The 26,719-nt window shown below is 39.1% G+C and overlaps 1 protein-coding gene across 1 annotated transcript in view; it reads left to right on the forward strand.

Moving 5' to 3' along the window:
- Positions 1-530: 530 nt before the first annotated feature.
- EGLN3 (egl-9 family hypoxia inducible factor 3) overlaps positions 531-26,719 on the forward strand; it is a 44,145-nt gene continuing 17,956 nt past the window's right edge. The window contains exon 1 of the mRNA XM_007472504.3: positions 531-1,305. Within this exon, the coding sequence (XP_007472566.1) occupies positions 949-1,305 (357 nt within the window). The 5' untranslated portion in view covers positions 531-948. The remainder of the gene's footprint in view (positions 1,306-26,719) is intronic.

Below are 26,719 nucleotides of genomic sequence, written 5' to 3' on the forward strand. Positions count from 1 at the left end.
GTAAACTGAAAGTTATAGACTTGCCCAGGGATACTTCGGCATCTAAGACATGATTTCATCATCAGCTCAAACCTCTCTGTCAACTGGGGCACCTACTCGATTAGTTTTTTTAAATCCTGGTAGGCATTACGCTAGGATTGAATATGGTTGCAGGACTTGGTATAAGATAAGTTTCGCCGAGTTTGGATTAAGTGACTCAAGTATATGAAAAATGTATGGCAACACAAAAACAAGCAAATCAATGGCATTTTGAAATTTGGCTTTTCTCTGTCAAATTGGCCAGACAAGCAGATGGTTAGCTCTCCTCCTAAACCTAAATAAAAGAAAAAAAACGAAATGATGAAAAAAAATAAAAATAAAAATAAAGCGAGTTCTCCCTAAGGGAAACGAGCCATCCTCTTTTTTAAAAGGGAGCAAGGGGGCGGGGTCCTCTACCGAGCTGCCCGCTCCACTTTCTTCAGCCAGGGGCGGGGCCTCCTGACGTCCCTAGAAGTGAGTGTTGCCCAGTTATGGGCGGGACTTGGTGACGTCCGGCGGAGTTTGGGTGGCCCGGTAAGGGGCGGGGCTGGGCGGGAGCGGATACTCTGCGCCTAGGTCCCTGCGTCGGCCAAAGAGGCTTGCGCTCGCGCTCCCAAACGGTCTCCGTTCAACTCTCTACGTTGGGCCAGTCCAGTGGTGGGTCAATGAGCCCCGCGCGCAAACTCCACAGAAGCGCGGACCGTGCTTTTGTTAAGTAGACTACACTCCAGGAGTTGTGGGCGGCATCCCCTGGGACGTTGGAGTCCCTCTCGCAGCTGCTAGTGTGGCGCCGCCCACCGACTTCTAGGGACTGGAGCCCTGGGTCCCCGGGGCCCCCACTCAGGGTATCTGTCTCCTCTAGTAGTGCACACGCCGCCTCCAGCCACGCACGCTGGGGCCCCCGCGGCTCCTCTCCCCTCGGGAACCGCGATGCCCCTGGGTCACATCATGCACCTGGATCTGGAGAAGATCGCCCTTGAGTACATAGTGCCCTGCCTGCATGATATCGGCTTCTGCTACCTGGACAATTTCCTGGGGGACGTAGTGGGCGACTGCGTTCTGGAGCGCGTGAAGCAACTGCATTGTAACGGCGACCTGCAGGACGGGCAGCTGGCTGGACCCCGCTCCGGGATATCCAAGAGGCATTTGCGGGGAGACCAGATAACCTGGATCGGGGGCAACGAGGAAGGCTGCGAAGCCATCAACTTCCTCCTGTCCCTGATCGACCGACTGGTTTTGTACTGTGGAAGCCGCCTGGGCAAATACTATGTCAAAGAAAGGTCCAAGGTAAGGGCGCTGTTGCTTTCAATTGGGGACTGGGATAAGCGGCGCTCCGACGGATCCCAAAGTTAAGCACTCCACTCACTGCAAGAAACTTTCCTCTTAAATTATAAGACAAAGAATACCAGTTTGGGTTAAAACAAAACTGATTTGAGTTAAAATCTTGGACCAAGGCTACTGGCACTTATTTTAAGAATTAATCCTGCTGATATTACGGCGCAGTGGAATGAGCCCTGGATTTGGGAACCTAATCCTAGCTTTTGCCATTAGCACTTGTGTGACCTTGGGCAAGTCATTCCCCTCCTCTGAGCTTCAATTTCCTTACATATAAAATGAAGGTGTTTTACTAGATGTCAACAGAGATCCCTTCCTGTTCTAAAACTGTGATCAGCAACATTGCCTTCGAATTAATGTCTTTAGTTGCTGTTAAAAGAATCATCAACTCTTGTTTCTGGGTGTTGGGTGATAGTTTGATCAGGAGAACCTGGAGATCAATTAAGAAGAGAGGTTACCATTAGGAGTATCTTAATTATTTGGAATACGAGTAACTTTTTTTTTTAGTTCTCCTATAGTCCCTATATCTGTTGTTAAAGTATCCCTCCAGATACAGTCTTTGAGGACCCACAATTGTTTTGTTTGTCTTTCTTAAGATGGCAGTTTGTTGGACTCACGGAAGTTCCTCCCCTCCCCCATTTCAGTCTGTGCGTTTGGCCCATTGACCCCAAGACACAGTTGAACTAATTTGGTGGTTGTCAAGATCCTTTCTTGCTACCATTAGGCCCTTTTGTAGCAGTAAATAAATGGTGAAATCCACCCAAACAATTAATTAATTGATCATGAGAGAGTAGTCAAGTATTGTTGGAAGGAAAAGAGGTTTTGGTTCACTTATCCTTCAAGAGACCTCCTTGATGGTGATTTCTTAGAAATGTTTATAGAGCATACTGGCAGCATCTCTGCAAAGGTGAGAAGTTACCTTAACTGTTGTACCTACATTATTCATCCACAGACATGGAGTGACCACGTGCCATCTGTCTTCAGGTGTTTGTTGGGCCAGCCAATGTTTCCGGCAGCTGTTCCAAGTGACTCCATTTTCTTTTATAATAAGCAAAGTGAAGTGGTAGAGGAGAGCATGAGTAACATTTAAAAGCCTGAGGTGCACAGAGGAAAGCAAGCTGGCCAAAAGCTACAAGAACAGTTAGTCGCCTATGTCCCATTTAGGGGAAAAATAAGAGTATTTCACAATTCAAGATTGATCTTGAGATAAAAGGAGCCACTGCTGTCCCATTTGGCCCATGAACTGAGATGAGTGCTGTTAAGACAAAAAAAATGGAGGACAAGTGGCACAGACATGTTGTTGAGTCCTTGAAGAAGTGAAGGAGGGTGGCAGAAAGGAACAAGTATTTATTTAAGCACCTACTATGTGCCAGCCATTGTGCTAAGTGCTTTATAAATATTATCTCCTTGGGGACGGGGGTGCAGGGAAGAATCAGGACACACTATATATTTTCTGTATCCCAGGGAAACTAAAAGAATTATTTAAGAGTAGTTCAAACTCTTTAAAACAAAACCAGTCCCTAAACATTTGCTTTTAATTGGGGGAGATTGCATCACAGAATTTTTGAAGTCTGTCAATAGGCATATATTAAGCACTTGGCAAGTCATTTTAATTAATTTAGGTACTAGACTTATTGGTCCTATTTTGAAGGACTCTAAAGATGCCTAAAGTTCTTTAAGTTAAGGTAGTAGAGAGTTTGAAATAAATGAATGTTTCTTGCTGCCCTCCTTCCATCCCCCCAAAAAATATAATTTATAGTGGTGGTGAATAAATAGCTAAGAAGGATACCCATCATCCCTCAAATCTCTCCAGGTTTTTCCCAGATTTTCTACCGCATTGATCTCTTACAGTTCTAGCTTCTTATGATTAGCAGTATGTCTCACCTATATATTTAGAATTAGAAGGAACCTAGCTAGACACCATCTCCCATAAGCTCTGTTTTATAGAGAGGACACAGTGACTTGCCCAAGTTACTCTTAATTACTACTTAAATCAACAAGCATTTTATTAAGTGCCTGCAATTTACTAAGCATTGGGCATATGTCAAAAAAGATTTTTAAAAAAGTGAGCAGAGCTAAGATTGGAACCCAAGTCCCAATTAAAATCAAATGTCCTTTCCACTGGACTACTCCTTTGTAAGTCCTAACTTTTCAATCCTAAAAGTTTTATGGAAGAGATTTCATTGGAAAGAGTTTGAAACATACTCAGGGCAAAAAAAAAATTGTACACAGGATTTCATGGTTTTATTCCATGTTGGTGGGATATCATCCTATGATTGAAATAACTTGATTAAGTGTAACCCATCCAAAAAGTAAGTGGATTGTAAAATCTTTACTGGATGGCTCACTCATACTTCTCTGGTTCCCTTCATGCTTTCATTACAAAACCAACCCCCACTCCCTTTATGATTTGCAAATAGCAAAAATAGATGTTTGTTTGTCAAATAAATAAAAGTTGAAGTTAGGAAATTTGATACTGTTGTCCAATCTAAGAAATGGGATTTAGGAAACTTTTCACAAAAAAGCCTACTTTTGTCTAAATTCTCATCTGCTATCCTAGTCCATTGTTCTTCATATCCTAATTCATACTCCAATTGTACATTTTTTTAAAGTAAGGAAAAATATCCCCAAACAAATGAAAACATGTACATATTGTCATGCCTTGACTTAAAAAAAAAAAAGCTGTATCAGAAGATCTGATTGAGATTTGGTCATAGAAAGAAACCTTTTAGCTTTTTGAGGGCAGAGCTGGCTATCAACCTCTTCATTTAGTAAATTTTGATAGAAAGAAATCCATTTTTTTCCCTAGGAATTTTCACTAACTTTGCCTATTTGTTTGTCTTGATTGTCCTTTCCTTATTTCCTTCAATCTCCAGTATGGAGAGTACATTTCCTTCTGTGAATACCTAGGCATGGAAATCTAATCCAACAAAAAACAGAATCTGCTAGATCTGTTTTAGGTCTCTTGCTGTTCTCATTCATATATGAGCCCATGAACATACTTTTCTTAGTTTTAATGTATCTTGTGAGGAAGCAAAGGCCATCAAAAAAGAAGTTTGTCCAATATTTCTGCAAAGCAGCAGTATTGTTCAGACTTCAATTGCTGAAGAAATTGGGATTGTTGAAATTTTAAGGGAGCCCTTCCATAAGTTACCTGGGCTGAATTGACCTTGGCAGTTGAACTTGTTGGAAAACTGTCTTTAGGGGCTTAATTGAGGAGGCTTTGGGGAAAATCTCTCCGGGTTGTAATTTCTCCCAAAGTGCAGCAGTATGGCGCCCCCTAACTTCAAGTGTGGCCCCTACTCAAAGACCCTCCCTGTATTCATTTCCCAAACTGCTCCCTCCTTTTTCAGGAATGTAGGAAATCTCCAAGACAAATATTGGTCACCACTTTCTCCTTTTACTTTGCTGTATAAATCTCAGGGAAGGAGGATTTATTTTCCACAGGAATTGTAATTTCTAAAACCAGGAGTTCTCTTGCTCAGCAATAGTCAACGACTACTTAGATTTCTCATGATAACTCACCAAGTAGAATGTCGCTAACTCACAAGAATGGATATATGTATTTCTATGTATATACATTCATGTTCATATGTATATGTGTATTTATTTAGATCTAATATCTATTACTGAACTGTAGACCCATTCTAATTCACATTTTACTATTGCCAAACTTTCCCCTTAAACAACTGCAGAGATGGATACTGAGTTCTTGGAAAACGCAAGAAAAGGCAAGAGCTTTCCTAGTGTTTCCCACTACTATTTTTAGAAAATCCACTTATTAACTGGGTTGATCACAAATAGCCATAACTGGAACAGCTCCAGAAGGTGGTGTATTTGAGGACACAAAGGAAGTAGCTTCCCTTCCCCAAAGGGATTCTTGTGTGAACTAAACAGTCCTAGGCCAACCTTCACCATTTCACCTTGAATTACTCTTAGAGAACAATTAAATTAAAAAGCACTTTTGGAAATTTAAAAAAAATTAGGGTAGACTTCTGTGGATTTTGTTTCTGTGCTTATTAGTAGCCTTTCCAATCTGAACTTGACCACTTTGTTGGCCATTAAGAAAGAATGAATTCTAATGGGAGGGGGAAATTGTTTGCTATTTTTTCTTGGGATATGTAGATATAGGCTGTTGTAGGCATTGATAAGACAATGCTATCTCCAAACTTCTGTTTCCTAACCTGGATAAACAATCCAGTTCTTACTGCCAGGAGTAATATCATTGATGTAGAGTTTCTCCAAATAATATGTGTCATATCCTTACACAAATGCATCATTTGAGGCTTCCAGGCTGGTTTAAGTTATTCTCAAGAAAGTGCTTTGATCATATGAACTCTCAAAAAGTCATTGAATTGGCTTTATCTTGTGCTACTTTTGGAATGAGTAAGCACTTGAGGAGAAAAGGTCCTTCTTGATTATTTGGGAACTCTCAGTTCCCAAAATTCTAATAGACAAAGAAGGGGCTAGGAGGGATAGAATTAATTTTGCATGAGCATTTAGTTTTGAGAACATGTAGCTTTTTTTCATTTAACTTCTACAAACTTGATCAAGTCTCTATTTGTCTCCAATGAATTAGGTTGAATTGTACTGCGTGAATAATCCTAGGTTACCTTAAATGCCAAAAATAAATGGCTTTTAAATGCAATATTCTGGTATTAATGGTAACATGTTGTGGCTAAATTGAGATCCTGTAATTAATAGATATAAATCTTCCTCCAAAACCTTCAGTAGTTAGCACTTTGGCAGTTTAAAACAAAACAAATTCTTGGCTCTTGGGCAGAACACACCCAATTTGGAAGTTTCAGTTTAGAGAAGGGAAGCATCTCTAGAAACTGATTTCCCAGGCTTCTCTGCTTTATCCATTGCAGTGCTGAATTATCTTTTTTAGACTCGAAGTGTATGTATGGTATTTATTTCACTCTCTTGCCTAGTTTAAGGCCATTTCCTTACATTTTGTGTTTAGTGAAGCTAGACCAGCTGGCAGCAATTTGATTATAGCTGCCAACCCTTATCTTTTCCCTAGACATAAAGAAATCTAATTTTATTAATTTCTCATATATTCTTTAATCTACTTTCCCCTCTGGACCTGCTTAAGTTTTAGGAAACCTGTAGGCTTAGAAAAAGGACCTTAAAAATCCTATATTCTATCCATCTAGACTTAATTAAGCTTCTTTTGTTTAGAGGAAAAATGAATTTCCAGCAAGAGCCGAAAGACTTGAAATTGATAAGAGGTTAGATATGAGCTTGATTAGGTTAGACATGAGGTTGATAAGAACTGTATTAAGAAATCTTAGAAATGTGAAGGAACCCAAATTGTCCAAGTGGATCTTAAAGAAAATAGAAAATAAATCTGCTTGGGTGGAGTTTGGAATATTTGAGGGTTATTTTAAAAATTATTTATTTTTATTCATTTTGGATGAATAAAGCTTTTTATTAAACACTTTATTATGTGCATAGCCATGAGGATAACAAATAGAAAAATAAGACAATTCCTGATTTAAGGTGTTCATATTCTAATGGAATAGAAAAATGGGAAGGTACAGTGGCTAAGCAGATGGTAATGTTTCTTCTTTAATATCATTTCTGTTTGGAATATTTGAGATAAGATTCTGATCCTTTTACTCATGAATCCTAAAAAGAATAGCCACCTACAGAATCATAGATTTAGAGCTAAGTGATCTTAGAGGCTATTGAGCCCAGTTCTTTCATTTTGCTGATGAAGAAACTGAGGCAGAGAGGTTGTGACTTGCCCAGTGTCAAATAGAGCTAGTAAAATGCTTAAGGCAGTATTTGAATGTAACTCTTTATGACTCCAAGCCCCAAACCCTTGCATCATCACCCATGTACTTCTAGCCATCTGATCCTTCTAATCATATGTACATTGAACTTTTCCCTATGTTTCTTGTCTTATTTTTTCATTTCCTCTCTTATTTTTCACCTTTACTCTGGTAAAACAGTTTTCCAACTCTTAACTTTTTTTTAATTTTGACTGTGGCCTTTTAAAATCTGTTTCTCCTATATTTTCTCCATTTGAAAATCTTATACTGATGACATCGAAGGGTATTTGTATAACTATAAATAAAATGCTAAAGCATCTTTTGATCAGGCTACAAGTCCTTATTTAGGACTCTTGCAATATGGCTCCCTTTAATCTTTAACTTTTAGAAGCGTGCTCAAGTCTCTGTCTTATGGATTGCAGTGGATGGTACTGTGTGAATAATCTTAAATTGTATACTTTTAAAGTGGAGTGTGTGTGTGTGTGTGTGTGTGTGTGTGTGTGTGTGTGTGTATTAGGGCATGCTACTGAAGATTTAAAATGCAAAATGAGATACAATTGCTGAATTTAAGGAATTTACATTTTAATAATGGAACATTAAAATTCAGTAAAACTTTTGGAATACCCTAGACTTTGATAACTATATTTCAGTATGTTTGGTTTCCTTTATATTCTCTATTTTGTTTTGGGCATTTAAAAACATTCGGAGAAGGGATCCTATAGTGACAACCAGACTGTCAAAATGATACATGATTAAAAAACAAAAAGGCAAGAACCCCTAATGTTGATTGAAGGCTGCTCTTGAGCTCCCGGGCAGGAAATCTGAGATTTCTAGGAATACCAAGTACTGGAGGATTTAACTCTTTTATGCAGGAACTCCTTCTCTGGGGCCCCACAGTCCTGATCGTAGAATTACCTCACTTTGACTGCTAGTATGCCTATGGTGGCCCCAAACCATGATTCTCTTCCTTCCCTGACCATTTCTCACCATTGAACTTATACTTGAACCCACCCCCTTCCATCTGTAGAGCCATAATCAAATCATTATTGTCTTTGCTTCTAGAAAGGATTTATCCATTTCTCTTCTGGCCCACCATCTCTGTAGTCTTCCAGACTAGAAGACCTCTCTCCCTTCCTGCCATCTATTCCCCTTTAAGTAATATCTATGTTGTCTTAACAGATTGATTCCTTAGCTCCTTGAGGACAAAGGATTGTTTTTTTCCTTTTGTCTTTGTTTCTTCTTAGCCTCTGTGTTTGGCTTACTTTATTGAGCAACTTACTAAGTTGCTCAATAAACTTTTTTTTTTCATTCATTCAAGGTAAGGGGGAGTGGAGGGCCTCCTGTAAAAAGGGAGTGTCCGGGCAGAGAGGGAGAGCATCATCTTAGTGCCCACCTATGAATTAGGCAATAAAAATGGATCACAAGGTCAGTGGATGGAAATAATTTGTGGGAAGAGGCCAGTTTGTGAGGAGATTTAAATGCCAGAGAGTTTATATCTGATCCTAGTGGTAATAGGGTATTGAGATGGGAGTGGGTAGTACTGTCAGAAACTTGTAGTGCAAAACAATATGGCAATATATTTTATTAATGATGGGTGGATTTGGGGACCACTAGTTTTGCTGCTCAATAAGGAGTCACCTTTGTGGCTCTAGGTAAATCAATTAATTTCCTGATCTCAGCAAATGAAGAAAAAGTAAAGTTTCAAGGCAACCATCTGCAAAGGTAAGGTGGCTTTTGTTTCAATAGGTTTATGAATTCTTACCTAGCAGCATGCATTGCAATTAGCTGACAATGAGCTCTGTTACAATATTTCTTCAGTAGTAGTACAGTAGCTATCATTTTTCTTTCTCTAGCTCTAATCAAATGCACATGGTACATTCTGGCATAATAGTGGATTCAGATCTGTTTCCCTGGGCAACTGCCAAGGTGCCCAGTGTGGAATTGAGTCTACAGCCACTGAAACTGTAAACATCGAAGACAAGTCATTTTTATGATATCCAGCTAAGGAATTCAGTTTTGGCTGAGATCCCAAAAGCCAGTGATTTGGCTTAGATTCAGAGTAGATGTTTTATATCTGTGTTAGTCAAGCAAGATTAGTTAGCTTGGTTAATTATACATAGAATTTGTTGGGTTTTTTACCTTTTCTTATCTTGTTATTTACATGGTTGAGGGTTTTGGGTTGTTCTTTCTGTAAATGTGTGATCTCATATAAATGTATACTCACACACTCCACTTTCTTTTTGGCAAGGTAAAAACAACAATAAACTATAGTTTTCTTGAATATTCAGTGAATATTTATTGATGACACTTTAAGCACAAGGCAATGTGAATATCTAGTCTCAACATGGAATCATTTAAAAACATGATATTTTAGTACTATTTTGGTCATGTCATATGAATTTATCTGTGTGGAGCCCTTCTAGTGCGAAACTTAGTCTTAGTGATTTTCCTGGGTCACTAAGAAATTAAGTGTCTTGGTTATTATAGTTAGTATGTGTCAGAGTCTAATGTGTCTAACCCTTAAACCTAGCCTTCTGGGCTACATTCCTTTTTTGGAATATTATGTATTATAGAAAATTCCAATTTAGTGATCAATATTTTCCAGGATATAGAATATATATGTGTTTCATTTGCAAAACCTTTCAGACTTAATCAGAATGAAGTGAAGTGGGATACTTAACATTAGTATAATACAAATAACTATTTCTATTTTTTATGAGTAAGTTTGTACATAAAGCTAAATATAGGAAAATTAAAAAGTTCACTGTAATTAAAGGGTCTCATTTTTTAGCTCCCATGGAGCATTCAGAGCTTGTTATATACATTAGAATGTACACCCCTTGAAGGTAGGAACTGTTTTTCCTTTTTTTAAAATGAAGTAATATTTATAAAGTGCTTAGCACTGTGTCTGGTAAACAGTAGGTCCTTAATAAGTGCTTGTTCCCTTCCCTTCTCTTCTTTGAATACTTAGCACTTGGGATGTGCCACCCAGATGCTAAGAATACAAAAAAAGAAAAGAAACAAGCATCTATTAGATATGTTTGTTTGTGCCAGACACCTCTCCGGTATCTACTATGTACTAGACACAGTACTAGTCATTGGAGATACAAATAGTTCCTTTCCCTCTAGGAGTTTACATTCTAAAAGGGAGAAATATATAAAAAGGAGCTGGAAAAGGGAAAGAGGAGTGCTAAAGAGGAAGTGGGGGCTGAAGTATCTATGGTAGAGATTTCTTCATGATAAGAAGACGGTAGCTGGTGGAGAGTTGGAGAAGAAATATGGAGTTGAGAATTTCAGGTATTGCATTGATATTAGGTGCTGTTTTGAATGCATTCTGTACTGAATTATTGTGCAGAGAATTACTGTGTAGGGAATTTTGCATGTCCTGCTAAGCAGCCTAACAGTAGAATTTGGTGTTTTAACTGGATAAACAAAGATTATGCTGCTGGAACTCTCAATTGCTTCTTCCAGTGACTAATATGATATACCTAATCATATCTGGTGGGATCAATATCTGGAGAATTCGCTATTTATATGATTAAATTCCAGCTCATTTGTATTTTGATAGCCTCTTTTCTATTTCTTTTTTTTTTTTTAAACAACTATACTAAAACTCTTCCCTTGCAATCCCTTGGGAAACAGGGATTCATTATAAGAGTAGGAGTGGGGAAAAACTAAATTTTATCTGCTCATCAAATTGTCAGTCAACAAAAAAACATTTATTAGTTAATAATTGATAGTGTTGCTACAATAGTCCTATAAAGTTCACAAAGTGGTTTTCAAATATTATCTCATTTTGTTATCACAACCCTGAGAGGCAGGTGAAGGGGGGATGTTCAGGGAGAACTAACATTTCTTGCTGAGTCCTTATCAAGGGCTGCTCAGCCACCTTTCACCCAACTCTCACTGATGACTCTAAGAAGCTGTAGCATGTGCAGCAGGCACGCCTTAGTAAAGCCACTCTGAGTTCAGGGCCACCCTAAAAAACACATCATAAATCCGAAATTTCCTACATCCATAAAATTATAGGTCTGGTTTAGAATAAAACTCAGTTATTTCAGATTTATGATTTGTTTTTTTTTAATATATGTAAATTAAATGACTAAGATGTCCATACCCTTTGGACAGAGACTTCATTACTGGCCCTATACTCCAAGAAAGCCTTTGATAAGAAGTTGTCCCCGTATACTCCAAAATATTTATAGCAGCATTTAGTGTAATAGCAAAGAATTGGAAACAAAATAGATTAACCATAGTTTGGAGAACGACTAAACCAGTTGTGGTACACAAATGTAATGGAATATTATTCTGCTGTAAGAAATGATGTGTGTGATGAATATAGAAAAACATGGAAGGAGCTATATGAGCTGATACCGAGTAAAGTAAGACAAGTCAAGAAAACGATATACACGCTAACTACAATAAATTTAATGGAAAAGAATGATAATATACCAAAAATCAAAGTAAATGTAACAGAATTATAAAGATCAAGCAGGACTCGCATGAAAAGATGAAGATATATCCTCTCAAAGAAATACTATCATATTGGATGGCTCTTGGGGAGGAGGAGGGAGAGGGGAAGGGATATTTGGTATACTATGCTGATGTAAAAAACAAAGATCAATAAAGTCTTATTTAAAAAATGAAGCAAACAACAAAGATAATCTTTATCTTTCAAGTTAATAAATTTTAGATTAATTCTCTCATCTGGCAAATGAGGTGGTTAAACTAGATTCTCCCCTAAATCAAAGATTATAGGATTCTCTTCTGTCTTAAGTATATATCAAGCCTTTTGAATCCAGCTCATGCAAGTCTGCTAAGGAATAATCGATAGGACTGGAGTGCTGACTTCAGTTGGATTCCTAGAGCAAATACACATACCAGTCTTCTGGAGTCTCAGACTGTATTAGCCTTGACATACGTGACAGTAATCCTCAGAGGTAAAAATCCAAGACTTAAAACAACAATACTAGAAAAGTTACAGTTGGAAAGTTCCTGCCAGGTTTATAATCTAGACACGAGGAGAGCCAAAAAAATGTCTTTATAACAACTTTCTAGTCTCGGAACTGCTTTACGCTTTTAAAAGTTATTGAGGACCCCAGAGAGCTTTTGTCTATGTGAGTTATGTCTATCAGTATTTACCCTCTCAGGAATTAAAAGTCTTAGTATTATTGTGAAAATAATGTTGACCTTACCAAACCAACCTTGAGAACTTGTTGCTCTTGACCATTTAGAACTCTCTTTGACCCACTCCCCAATATTTAACTAATTCAGTTAATTAATGATCATTTCACTTCACTGTTGTGATATGAGATGTTTAGGTAAATGAATATTTCAATTAAAATTGCTGAATTTATTTGATAGTAAAAAAGATGCTGAGAAATAAGAGATTGAGGAACAGTTTGATGGTCAAATCTAACTAATATGCCAAACAACTCAGACCTCTTTAATCTTCTCAATCACATCCTGTTTAAAAATATGTCATAGCTATTTAAAGTTCTAGCATTCTTTTGAATGGAAATTGACAATATTAAACATACAGAACTGGTCCTTAAAGTTACAATTATCTGTACTGATAAAGCTGAATTAATCAGAGCATTGGAGCTACCTTGACCAAAAATAAAAATCTAAGGTTGATTTTTCCCTATGTTGTTCCATAGAGAAAACCAATTTTACTACAGCCTTCAACCTGACCTGTAACAGCCTTAACCATAGCCATAACTCTGATCAGTAGCCTTGATCATAGCTTGCAAATATATGTTGATAGTCACATTGGAGAATGGTTGACTTAGCTCAGTTCAGGTCAGCAAACATTATGTGCCAGTATTTGCAGGGTTTTCTGCTATGCCCTAGAGATATAAATATGAAAAGAAGAAAAAAATACCACATTGCCTCTGTCCTACTGGGCATTTATAGCCTGCTAAGTAGCACATAGGTCAGTATAATTCCAGACTCCAGCAGTGTGATAAGACAAAAGAGAGATCCTGACATAAGTACTCTTGGAAAATTTCAGGGTATGAGAGAACCCTAAGTTAGAGTGAAGATATCTTGCCTTATAGGGGTAGCTGGGTAGCTCAATGGATTGAGAGCCAGTCCTAGAGACAAGAGATACTTTCTAGTTGTGGGACCCTGGGCAAGTCACTTGACCCCCATTGCCTAGCCCTTACTACTCTTATGTCTTGGAACCAATACATGGAATTGATTTAAAGAAAAAAAAAAGGCTTCATGGAAGGCCAAGTAGTTTATTAGGGAAGAGAAGCAAGTGTATTTCAGGCATGGGGGTGTTGTTCGAAAACAAACCCCAAACCTAAGGTTTATAGAAAGAATTAATAAAATTAATTTCCAAATGTTGGCTTGGCAGAAGGGGGAGTGGGGGGGGGTGAGGTATGGCTGCCTTCCCCCTCTACCCAAGGCTCTGCCAGTTTTATATGGCTTTATGGTGTTCAAACAGTGGGACAAAGAGTGGCCGATATGTGGGCAGTTTCTAAAAGGGGTACAAGTGCAGAAATGGCCACACAAGTTAGGCAGTTTCCAGAGAAGGTGAGGCTTGAGATGTATACTGACAGGTAAGTCTAAACATTCAATAAAACTTGGCCAATTCAAAACACAGGCTTGGATGTAGCCCCAACCATTCTTTGCAGTAATCTCTAAGCGCTATAAAATAATGCTAATAAGGCAGGTTAGAGCCAGCTTATGGAGGATGTTAAATGCTCGGCAAAGGAGTTTGGCTTTTATAGGCTTTAGGATAAAATGTACTGAAAATGCTTAAATATGGGGAGTATTGTAGTAAAATCTTTGTCGTCTGGACAGTTATGGAAAAGCTGGACTGGAGATAGATGGGAATGGAAACAGAGAGACCGCTTAGGAAGCCTTTATAATATTTTTACTTAACTTATTTACTTAACAACACTATTCTAATGTACAATTACTCTTAAAATATTTTAAATAAAAAGGGTGCTGGGGGAGAGAGAGAGAGAGAAGGAGAGAGAGAGAGAGAGAGAGAGAGACAGAGAGAGAGAGACAGAGAGAGACGGAGAGAGAGAGAGAGAGAGAGAGAGAGAGAGACAGAGAGAGACAGAGAGAGACAGAGAGAGACAGAGAGAGACAGAGAGAGAAGGAGAGAGAGAGACAGAGAGAGAGAAGGTATTTAATGGGTGGTAGATCTCTAACAGAAGAAGGGAGGGAGGGTATGGAAGTGAAATGCATAGGACTTATTCTTGAGGCATATATGTATATAATGAAAGGAAAGATGTGGGAAAAGGTAAGAGAAAAGTTAAGCTTCTACTCTTAGGTGGATGACTCATTTAACAATCATTTGAGTAGCTAATGTATATGTACTATGGCCCTAGAAGAATCTAGTATAGAGGAAAGTACATTTTCTCTTATTTGCTACCTGTGTGACTGTAGGAACCTCTCTGAGACCCAGATTCCTCTTCATCTTTTTAGGGAGGACAGTATATTATTTATCACTTCTTTTGATATCAACTTGTACTTGGACACCTACATGGGTAACATTTAATACCCTTATTGTTTCCTAGGTTTTTAAAAGGATCTTAATTCATGGTGCAATGGATGTACCTGCTGGAAGAAAGTCTTGAATTCAAATTCTGCCTCTGACTGATACTGTGAACCCTAGCCAAACTACTTAACCTGGATGTACCTCAGTTTTCTCATCTATAAAATGATTGTTTGATAACTTCTAAGGTTCTTTCCAGCTCTATAGCTATGAAACCATGATCTCATGTTTTCCCCACCTTAGCTCTCAACATTGTCATCATCTATGAAAACTGTCCTATTTTAAAGATTCTAAACTCAGGTCCTACCTTTTCTCCTTACTTCTCCTATATGCCTGTCTTTCATAATCAGCAGTCTGTCAGCCCTCTTTTGGCTTTATTTCCTTCTCATCTGTAAGGTCCATGACTTCACTGATTTCTATTCTTAAAACACTAGACATTCTTGACCTTCCTTTCTCCTCCCTGCTCCTGATTCTAAACTATAGGATACTGCTAAAGGCAATTAAGACACCAGGTGTCTAATCTCAACTGGACTTCTTTCATTCATCTCCTTTGAACTCTTATCACATTCTTTATTTCAAATGTTCTTTTCTCTAATCCCCAAATCTCTCCTCCTCTGCCTCTTCTATGAAACTGAGGTTATCTTTTGTGAACTTTTTCATCTCTTTTTCTTTTAAGAAGCAGTATTAAGTCAAGAAGAAAATAATAATGTCAAGTAAGTCATTAAGTCAAACAGCTATGGAGTGCTTAGGAGCTTGGCTAGATGTGAAAAAAACAAGGTTATCCACTGTATCCCAAATCATTGCCAGTCATCTTGATATTTGTCTTGCCATTGGACTTCCAATGATTCTGCCTCGTTTAAATCCAATTTATGTTCAGGTCAAAAGACATCGCCAGGGAGGTCATTTTTGTCCTCTTCAAATATAAAGGACAACAAACAACCAAACATTTATCAAATGCCTACTATCTGCCAGACTTAAATCTTAGCATAATTTCACCTCCCTAACTCTTCTATTCCTCTGATTCTCTTTCTTGTGAAGGGAAGCACTTCTATCATATCCTAAGCCAGTGATGGTGAGAACATTTTAGAGATAGGGTGGCAGGCCATGCCTCCTACCCCCCCACCCCTGACTGAGTGCTGGTCCTGCCCCCTCCCCCAGACCATGTGCCATGTCCTCCTTCCCGTACCCCACATAGGGGAGGGAGAAAGTGCTCCCATTGGGCTTGTGGCCAGAGGGCTGGGGGAAATGAGGAATGTCCTCTGTGAGTGCAGAGGGGGGGAAGGGAGTGGCCTGAGTGCTCTGCTCCTCTCCATCTCTGCTCCCTGTGAGCTGCCCACCTTCCCTCCTGTGCACTCCCATTGGGTTGCTGGGCAGAGGGGTAGAGGATATGAAAAAATGTGATCAGGCATGGTGGAGAGGGGGAGGGGAGCAGTTTTTCCTGAGTCTCTCTGCCTTTCTAGTAAGGGAGTGGGGGGGGGGGGGTGACCTTGTCCCAGCCGAGAGCATTCTGTGTGCCATCTTTGGCACCTGTGCCATGGATTTGCCATCACCATCCTAAACCATCTCTCTACATGACATTGCTAAAACCATTATTCTTCTCCACCATGTCTTTTAATCTTTCTCTACTGACTCATTTCTCTTCTTTCTGTAATCATGCTGCTCTTTTGCTGCCCTTTCAAAACAAATAAATCAAAAAAGGACAAACCCATATCTTGCCTATTAAGTCTTCAAACTATCATATACTGACCCTCTCCCATTTCACTGCTAAACTTCTAGAAAGAATAATGTGTCACTGCCTTACTTCGTAACCACCCTTTCCCCACTTTACTGAAATGACCTTCAGGGTTAATTGGGGACCTTATCAATAAATTCTAAGAGTCAATGAGGGGTATGAGGGGGTCATCATTCATTTATATGTGTGCATTAGACATTGTGGGTCCACTCCTTTTTTTTTTTAAACCTTACCAGTCTTAGAATTAATACTGAGTATTGAAACTCTCAGTTTCAAAGCAGAAGATTGATAAGGACTAGATATTTGGGGTTAAGTAACTTGCCCCGGGTCACACAACTAGAAGTGTCTGAGGCCAGATTTTGAACCCAGGACCTCCCATCTCCAGGCCTAGCTCTCTACCCATTGAGTCAATCAAGTTGCCCCTGCCTCCCTATCCCTTCTTTTCTTCTTAATTCCCTCTCCTGCCCTATTCTTGACACTATTTTCTTACAGTTCTATTACCTTTCTGACCAGCCTTTGGAACATAGATTTTAGAGTTGGAAGAGGCATTAAAAGTCATCTATACAATCTACTCATTTTATAGATGAGAAAAACTGAGGCTAAGGAAGAAGAAACTTGCTTGAGGTCAAAGAAAAGCAAGGATCTGAACTCAGCTTTTCTAACTAAATTTCATGCTCTTTCTGTCATACTCATACTGTCTCTTTCTTCCTTGTTGGCTCCTCCTTTTCCTCCTGCTCCTTAAACTGAGGTTACCCAACAGTTCTGTCCTGGAGTCTTTTCTCTCCCTTTTTTCTTTATTTCCATTTCTCATGGCTTCAGCAGATTGATGACCCCCAAATTTGTAGTTCTATTCTGAATATTTCCTCAGGGATTCCAGTATTTTATTTCTAACTGCCTTCTCTTCGACATGCCACTCAAAGCCATTATCATGTCCCCAAACCTGCTGGCCTGAACCTTCTCTATCAGTGTTATTGGCATCACTTTCCTGATTCCTAAACTTATAATCGCATCTTTACAACTCTTTGTTTGGCAACTTTTTCTCCTCCTAAGCAAAGATATGTAAAAAAATAGAATCTTAAATAAAACATTCGATCATTGGCTCCAGAGTCTTGAGGACGTGGATTTAATCCCTTCATTGAAGCTTGTTTCTATCTTTGTGGAGGCAGATGTGGCTCAGTGGTTAAGTGCACTAGACATGGAGTCAAGAATACCTGAGTTAAAATCCAGCCTCAAATACTTCCTAGCTATGAGACCTTGGGCAAGTCACTTAATTGTATGCCTAGGAGGTGGCTCAGCTGGGCCTCTGGTCAGGATGACTTGATTTCAAATCCAGCCTCAGACACTTCCTAACAATGTAACCCTGGAAAAGTCATTTAGCCTCTGATTATCTGACAAATGGATCCAGCAGAGAAGGAAAAGACAAACCACTCCAGAATCCTTGCCAAGAAAACCCTATAGATAGCTATAGTCCATGGGGTCACATAGAGTTGGACACAATTGAATGATCAAACAACTACTTCTGTGACCTTGGACAAATAACCTCCCTTTGCCTCAGTTTCCTTATCTTTGAAATGAGGGGATTAGAATAGATGGCCTCTGAGGACTCTATCTGCCCTGCATTTATAACCCTGTCTTTTAGATACCTTGTGCCCACTCTCCCATAAATATACAATGCACAAATAGAGGAAGCTCCATAGAAATCCACATCTCACAACACCAGTGCTTTGGTGCTGCCATTTTATTTTGGTGATTCTTTGACATTTTCATCTGATTAAGTTTCCTTTCTCTTTTCTCTCTTTCTCTTGAATCCACTGAATTGCCAAGATTGCCTATTCTAATGTTGCAATATTTCATTTTCTACCTCAGATCCCTTCTTTTGATTTTCACTTAGGTTTTCACTTCAACTATTACAACAAATAGCTACCTAATCTTGCTAGCTTTTGACCTGATCTCTCTTCCCCTTTCTGCATAGGACTCTCCAGCTCAAATTAGACTATATCCCTTGTCCCTTTCCCTCTTTTCAAGTCTTCTCTTCAGTTCATTCTCTTGCTATTGCCTATGCTTGGGATGCCTCCTTCCTGCCTCTTCCCCATTCCTGACATCTTCATCTATTGAAATCCCTCATTATAAGGTCCATCTCCAGTGCCTTTTCCCCCAAGAATCCTCTGACATCAATGCTTCACTTTAAATTGTCTTTTAATTTGGGTAATACAGGTACATGTTATTCCCTTTTCCATCTCAAAAAACACCTTATTTTGAAACATATCCAAAAGGTAAGCTTGAACTCTCTCTATGGACCACAAGTGTCTTCTATTTAAAGTGGTATATCAGTCCAGGAAAAACTTAAATTACAACTAAGATTTTTTTTCTAATCTGTCTTCATGCCTTCATGGAAAAAGTAAGGTTTTTTTAATCCTTAGAATGGCTGAAATATTATGTATGTCCAGTGTCAAATTAGACATGAAGCACACCATGTTTCTCATTTCTCACCCTTAATATGCCCTAAGGGGAAGAAAGCTAGTCTTTCTTTTTGAATTCCTGGACATGGACTGTTTATTAGAAATATCCATCAGTAACCTCTTATTCCTAATTCCCAGTGTAATTTGTCCTTCAGCCCAGATTTTACTGACCTTGCACCAAAGTCAGAATCCGTTTTGAACCCAGGTCAACAGGAAGTCAGTGAGGGGTTAAAAGTTTTATAGACTTCCTTCCCACAGGACAAGGCATATGAAAGAACTGAATATAGCACCCAGTTCTAGGAAGAAAAGTCCACTGAACCAGAGAAAATAAGCTCTAAGGTTTGGAGGGAAAGGACCTCCTTAAAGTCCCAGTTCTTCCATTTTATCACCTCTATGACCTTGGACATTTATCTTTAATATCTCTAGCCTCAGTTTCCTCATTTAAAAAATGAGGTTATGGACTAATTGACTTCTAAATCTGTGAAATGAGCCAAATTGGCAGTCAGCTTATCTTCAGATCTGGTCACTGAACATAGACAGCTACAAAGTCAATTTTAAGAAAAGTGCACAGGGGAGAAGCCAGGAATTTGGTGGTAATTATAACTTACACTGGAATGTTTGCAAAGTTTTTTCTTCCCCACAACACTGGGAAGTAGGGAGTACAAGTATTTTGATGAAACTAAGGTTCCGAAAGTGATTTGTCAATACTCACAGTTACTTAGAGAAAACAACTTTCCCAACTGGAAAAGTACTTAGTCTAAAATGCCAATCTATATATTTTTAGAATTTTACTGCATCATTTTATCAGATAACATCAATGAAGGCCCTAAGTCAAGAGCTTTGTGTCATGAAACTAGAGCTATTAGGTTCTTTTGGTGGAGTGAATATCTTATTTGAGAAACCTGGATACTGGACTTGATAAGAGAAGTAATTAATAAGAACTACTTCAAATAATTCAATTTAGAGTTGCAGTTCCTTGTCTGTCCTAGGCTTGGCATTTGTCATCAAGAAATGCCCATTTTAAACCCAAATTTTTTCATGTGTATGGTGAAAAGAGAAATTTCTGGAGAGAAAAAGGGAAATTGGGAGAGGGATGACAGGTATTTAACACTGAAGACATGATGTAAACATAAGCATTTAAAAATACTTGAGATCCCAGTCTCTGAATTTGTATTAAAAAAAAAAAAGAATTGATGTTCAAGTCATCTTATGATGATAAATTTGGATAATATTTATGAGTTATGAATTAATGAATATTTTTTAGAAGTAGATTTAAAATCTGGCCTCAGTTACCCCATTTGTAAAATAAAGTAAATCATGGATTGGATGATTTCCAAACCCCATTTCATCTTGAAATCTGAGAAGCTATGAAGCTGATAAGAAGCCATATTCAATTAGCAGGACTACAGAATCACCAATTAATGGAGCTATCTATCCATTAATTAGTGATTCCCAAGTCCTGTTAATTACATTGCTGTCACAGTGCTCTTCCAGGAGTTAAAAGGATTAATTTCAGAGGGAAATTCAACATGAACTAATCCTAACTTTTTAAAAGCTTTTAACTTTTTTAATAATGGCTTTTTGGGGGGTTTTGTTTACTGCTTGTTTGGTAGCTGGGATCATTAACAATAATATACAACAGTTTATGATTTTTAAGGCAAATGTGCCCTTTTAGTGAAAAGTTTTGTATTGGCTTGTTTCCTTTGTGCACTTATTTTTCAAAAAATAAATTGACCTGAATAAAGACAGTTTGTATAAAGATAGCCATTCTCAGAGTTAGGAAGACAAGGATTCAAGTTGGATGTGTGACATACTAGCTTGGTGACCACAGTGCCCCGGCACAATTCTCTGGAATTTTAAGTTTCTGAGAAGTTGTTGATCACCATTGGTGGAAGGAGTTTCCTAACAGGAGCTAAGCCCAGACCAAAAAATGGCAACTTGAGGGACCCTATAGGTCGCCTGAGAGGGGTAGCAGAAAGGAGCCTTTGTGCTGGATAAATGCCTAGAAATGTATTCTAAGCAATTTCTTGATTCTTGATTTCTGTGTAACTCGGGGAGGATGTGGTGAAATCCAAAAGGATATGGTGAAATCCCTAATTTCAGTGTGACTTAAAGCAGGGGAAACCCGGGGTTGACAGGCTTTCCAGAATATGAGGAATCCTAGATGAGGTGAATGACAGTGTTAATAGGCTGTTGACTGTTCAAGGGGCAGGTGAAAACTGAACTGAGGAGTTTGTGGAGTCCGCCTCAGTCCTCCCCACCCCCCAACAGTTTCTTTCTCTCGGCTGTGTTCTCTGGAATGAAGTTGGGTGTTTGATTGCCGATACCCTCACGCCCCGCACGTAGCCCTGTCATTAAGCCATCATCCAGCTGGCTGGGAGCCAGGCCTCCTCAGCGGAGGGGCCGACATCCTAAACCAAAACAGCTTTTATTGATAAATCGATATTGCTGTAGCTGTTTACAGTTGCTAATTGGAGGGCTGTCACTGAAACTCCTCCTAGGAAAGTCATTAACCGGAATCTGAAAGTAATGACAATGGCCTCTTAAGTTCCTGGTCTCAGGCGGTTTCTTTAGAGGGGATGGGAGTGGGTGGGGAAGGGGATGGGGGTGGGGTAGGATATGAGGAAGAGTTAAGGAGTCCGGGAGGGAGGGTAAAGGCTTTGGGGCCAAATGGAAAGGAATCCCTCGAGCCTTGTCTTAAACTTGGAAAAACTGAGTGCAAAGTTCCATGGCTCTGTGACTTGGGATGCTACAGAACCGAGGACAAAAAAGTTCATGGTTTGAATCAAGGTCCTGAAAAATGTCAACTCCGAGAGGCAAGTGTTAGAATAAATTGGGAGGAGGTTACAGGGCCAATGGTGGGTTAGCCAAAACATTCCTCTGTCTTCCCAACACATTCAAATCGAATGCCAAGAAGGGGCAGGCAAATCTAGAATTTGTTTGTTTAGCTTCTTGTTGATTTCCATTTTGATTTTCTCACTTTTTACCGTATTTTTTTCTGAAAGTTTTTGTTTTTTAGGAGGATGTTGTAGATCAGGTTTCTAGAGGAAAATCTGGATAACCCTCCCCCATTTTGCCCTTTCCATACACTGCTAGAAAAATGAATGAACTTTTGGGACTTTGGGGGATGAGTGTCTGGATTAGGATAAATGAGGAAGATGGAACTGGTGTTGGGTTTGGACTCAGTTTCTATTTATCAGAAAATTTCAGTGGAATCACTCCCAGAAAGTTTTTCCTTAGAGATTTAGAAGATAAAATGTAAACGTGGTTTTTATGCTCAATTTAGGAGTGGAGGAAGAAGGGTGATGTGGGTGTATCACTGTAGGATAACAGTGAACATAAAAACTCAACTGGAAGATACTTGGTCCAAAATGGGATGGATCTCCCCATGTATTGGTCTCCAATGATTATATTTGAGTAACTTTTTTCTTTCAGTGTCATAAAAAGAGGAATTAAAAAAAAATAAAAGGGGCAGGGGGCCTCCCTTCCCCCATTTCATTTGCTGTCCTATTCTTCAGTAGGATCAATAATGAAAGTTTAAGCATTATTTATATAAGCTCTTTTGAACTTAAATACTCTCTAAGAAACACTGAAATATGGTCTTTTTGATTGCCCTGATCAAACTGGGGTCAGGATTGTGAAGGGAAGAAAAGTATTGGATTTATGCAAGGTTTAGATGGAGTTAATATTTACCCTTTCAGTTGAGGAGTACCTAAACACCACTAAAGTAGTGATAAAAACCACATATCTAATAGCACTTGAAAGGTTTACAAAGTACTTTTTCCCCCCCAAAAAAACACAGTTAGGAATATTAGAGTCCTTTGAGCCTGTTTTGCTTATTTTACAGTTAAGGAGACTGTTTCCTGGTGAGGTGGGGTGATACTAAAATGAGATTGCTAACTATTATTGTTGTTGTTCAGTCATTTCAGTCATGTCTGACTCTTTGTGACCTCATGTGCGGTTTTCTTGGCAAAGATCCTTGAGGTTTGCCATTTCCTTCTCCAGCTCATTTGACAGATGAGGAAACTGAGGCAAAACAGAATTAAATGACCTGTCCATGTTGTGGGATACTAAAAGTGAAACACACGCCCCTCCCCCCCTTCAGGAAGGATACCTTTTGCAAGGATATAAGACTCAAAACTTAGCTTAAAAATAAATAGAGAAATTTATTAATTTAGAAAGTAATGTTGAATCTGGCCAGGAGGAGATAGTATAGGTGGAATAGCAAGATGAAAGACTGCTCCCAGAATCCATCAATTCTGGAGATTATATATATTTTTACAACAGTGGGGACATGATGTGTCATGGTATAGATGTGACTCTAGAGTGGTAAACACTCAGGTATTCAGTGGGGGTTTTGGTCATCTGACTGGGGTCTGCCTGAAGACTCTCATAGTTTAGGGGACAGATACAGCCCAATGGCTTTGAGGTGAAGCCTGGAGGTGCATCTCTATGTCCATCTCAAATATAAAGGATGATCCAAGGATGATAATAATCTTAGGGTCTTAAAGAAGTTTTTAGATGTTCTTGGGTTAGGAGGCACAAGGACAGAAGGGAGCAAAGGAATTTCTCTGTTTGTAGGTTGCCTGGGTTTGGGAAGTATGATGCCCATGCCCCCCAGAGTCACACAGCTAGTAAGTGTCCAAGGCCAGATTTGAACTCAGGAAGATGAGTCTTCCTGACTCCAGGCCTGGCATTCTATCTGCTGTGCTACCTAGCTGCCCTGACTTGCTACCTTTCATATTTGTCTTGTGGGTACTTTTATCCTTTTTTAAATACCCAGAGTTTACTGACAGAATGGTGGGTTTTTTTTTTAAATATATTTTATTTGATCATTTCCAAGCATTATTCGTTAAAGACATAGATTATTTTCTTTTCCTCCCCCCCTACCCCCCATAGCCGACGCGTAAGTCCACTGGGCATTAGATGTTTTCTTGATTTGAACCCATTGCTTTGTTGATAGTATTTGCATTAGAGTGTTCATTTAGAGTCTATCCTCTGTCATGTCCCCTCAACCTCTGTATTCAGGCAGTTGCTTTTTCTCGGTGTTTCCACTCCCATAGTTTATCCTTTGCTTATGAATGGTGTTTTTTTCTCCTGGATCCCTGCAAGTTGTTCAGGGACATTACACCGCCACTAATGGAGAAGTCCATTACGTTCGATTATACCACAGTGTATTAGTCTCTGTGTACAATGTTCTCCTGGTTCTGCTCCTCTCGCTCTGCATCACTTCCTGGAGGTTGTTCCAGTCTCCATGGAACTTCTCCACTTTATTATTCCTTTTAGCACAATAGTATTCCATCACCAACATATACCACAGTTTGTTCAGCCATTCCCCAATTGATGGGCATCCCCTCGTTTTCCAGTTTTGGACCAAGAATGGTGGGTTTTTATGAGCGCATACTCAGAGATTCTTCGGTTTTCTTCCACTGTCTCCCATCTAGCTTGCAATAACAGAAAAATGGCATTACTGAACTACCACATGATTTAACTCAGTAAATATTTATAAGCCACCTACCACACCCAGTGTTAGGCACTGAGGATACAAAGGCCATAACAGGTCCTGGTCTATGGGATCTCTAGGAATTTAGTTCTTGGTGGGGAGATAGGGATATAGGGGAAGCATAAAAGAAGCTGGTGTTCACTTTAATTAGTAAATGGTGAGGAGACCACTAACAAAAATGTCATGTGGGAGAGGGGAGTGAGGGAGAGGAAGGGAAAAGAGGATGAAAGTCAAGACAAAAATCACATGTGGACAAAGATGGGGGAGGGAGGAAGGGAGAGAGAGAGAGAGAGAAAGAGAGAGAGAGAGAGAGAGAGAGAGAGAGAGAGAGAGAGAGAGAGAGAGAGAGAGAGAGAGAGAGAGAGAGAGAGAATCTACTCTTATTTAGGACTCATTCTTTTTAAAAGTGAGTAGTAAAATGATTGCCCTGAAGAAATATGAGTAAGCCTCATTAATTAGGTTTATATTTTGACTTTTTCATTTCACATTGATTAGGTATGGGAAGAAATTATTGGATGCCAGACAATTTTTGTGCCAGTTGCCTTTGTAGAAATCTGAGAAACAACAATACCATCCACACTCCTCCCAATAAAATATGTTTACCATTGCTAGTGTTTCTTGGTAGTCTCAAAAGCACTTAAGGGAAAACATTGGATTCAGAAAGTAAAAGATTCTTGAAGACAAAGTACCACCCTTTTCAATAGGAACCTAGAGGGAAGGGAGAAAGAGCAAGAAGAAGCTTACACACAAAAATTATTTCCTTTCATTTTCCCTCTGGATCAAAGGTGCTTGCCCTTGCAAAAGATTTTCAGAGGTTATTTTGCAGCCTTTTCCTCTCCTCTTGACATTAGTGAAATGGAAAATAACTGACATTAATATTTTGGTTTTATTTGCCATTAAAAGACCTTGCCTCTTTTAGATCTTCTCACGTTACACATGGCAATTTGGGTACTTCACTAAAATTTCTTTTAAAAGCACCTCAGTACCTGGGCTAGTAAAAAAAAAAAAAACCAAACTATCTGCAAGAAGAAGCATAGCAAACATTTTAAGTGTGGCAATGAAAAGAGGTTTATTTTCTTTTCCTCAATAATTGTCATTCCCCATACTCCCTTCTTTTTATTCCAGAGTTAGTCTTTATGTTCTGAACCTAGGATTCAGTACATTCAAACACAAAAGCTTTGTGTCCATTTCCATCTCTTTGGCTTTGCACTGTCTGTGTCTTCCATGCCTGAAATGCTCTCTGTCCTCACTTCACCTTGAAAATTCCTGGTTTCTTTCAAGATTCAGCTCATTCCACCTTTTTCTGATTTCTTTCCTGGTACTCCCCAGCTGCTAATGTCCTTACTCCCTAATGCTATCTTGGATCTGTTTTGATTGGCCCTTAGAGCTAGGGATAGAAAAACTCCTGGCTATTTCACTTATGAGTTCCATCTCTCCATTCCAGGCATTCTCTCTGGCTATTCCACATGCCTGGAATACTCTTTCTCCTCCGCTCTGATGATGGACCACAACTGACCTCCCAGGCTTCCTTTAAGTCCCAAATAAAATCTCTCCTTCTGCTGGAAGCCTTCCCCAACACCTCTTAATTCATTTGCCTTTCCTCCATTTATTTATTTTCTATTTTTCCTGTATCTACCTTGCTTTGTCTATATTTGTTTGCATATTGTCTCTCCCATTTAATTCTATGCTCCTTGAGGGCAGAGACTATCTTTTAGTATCTTTAGTGCTTAGCATAGTTCCTGACACAAAGTAGGCACTCAATAAATGTTTATCTTATTGATGGATTGAGTGAAGATGTAACCATTAGTAAGTAGCAACCTCAGGGATCTTGGTATCCTTTTGTAAAAGGTCAAAAACAGGAAGTGGAAGAAATATTGACTGACTGGTTCCAGGGGACTCTGGGTGGGGCAGCTAAGGTGGTCCAGTGGCCAGAGCACCAGGCCCACAGAGAGTCTATTCAAATATGGCCTCAGACATTTCCTAGCTATGTGATTCTGGCCAAATTACTTAACCCCAATTGTCTAGCCCTTACTGATCTTCTGCCCTGGAATCGATAAGGCAGAAGGTAAGGGTTAAAAAAAAAAAACCCCAAAGGTTCCTATGGGTAAATTAGCTAAGCATTGGGTGAATTGGTTTGAACTTGGGGCTGGGGGGAATTGAATTCAGGAGATAATTTAGCATTCTTACAGTTTAAAGCTTTGAGATTTGATGACTAAAGATCGGAGAGCCAGTACATTAAGAAGTAGATTGGAGTGGTGTGTTCCTTCTGTGGAGAACTTAATGGAACTGATAACATTTGCATTTGGTGGTGTGACTCAGATTTCTTCCTTTCAAGTATCTTTTGTTGTTTGATTAAAGGAATTTGGTTTCTGGGTT

This window comes from Monodelphis domestica, chromosome 1 (assembly GCF_027887165.1).
Source record: "Monodelphis domestica isolate mMonDom1 chromosome 1, mMonDom1.pri, whole genome shotgun sequence".
Classification (NCBI taxonomy): Eukaryota; Metazoa; Chordata; class Mammalia; order Didelphimorphia; family Didelphidae; genus Monodelphis; species Monodelphis domestica.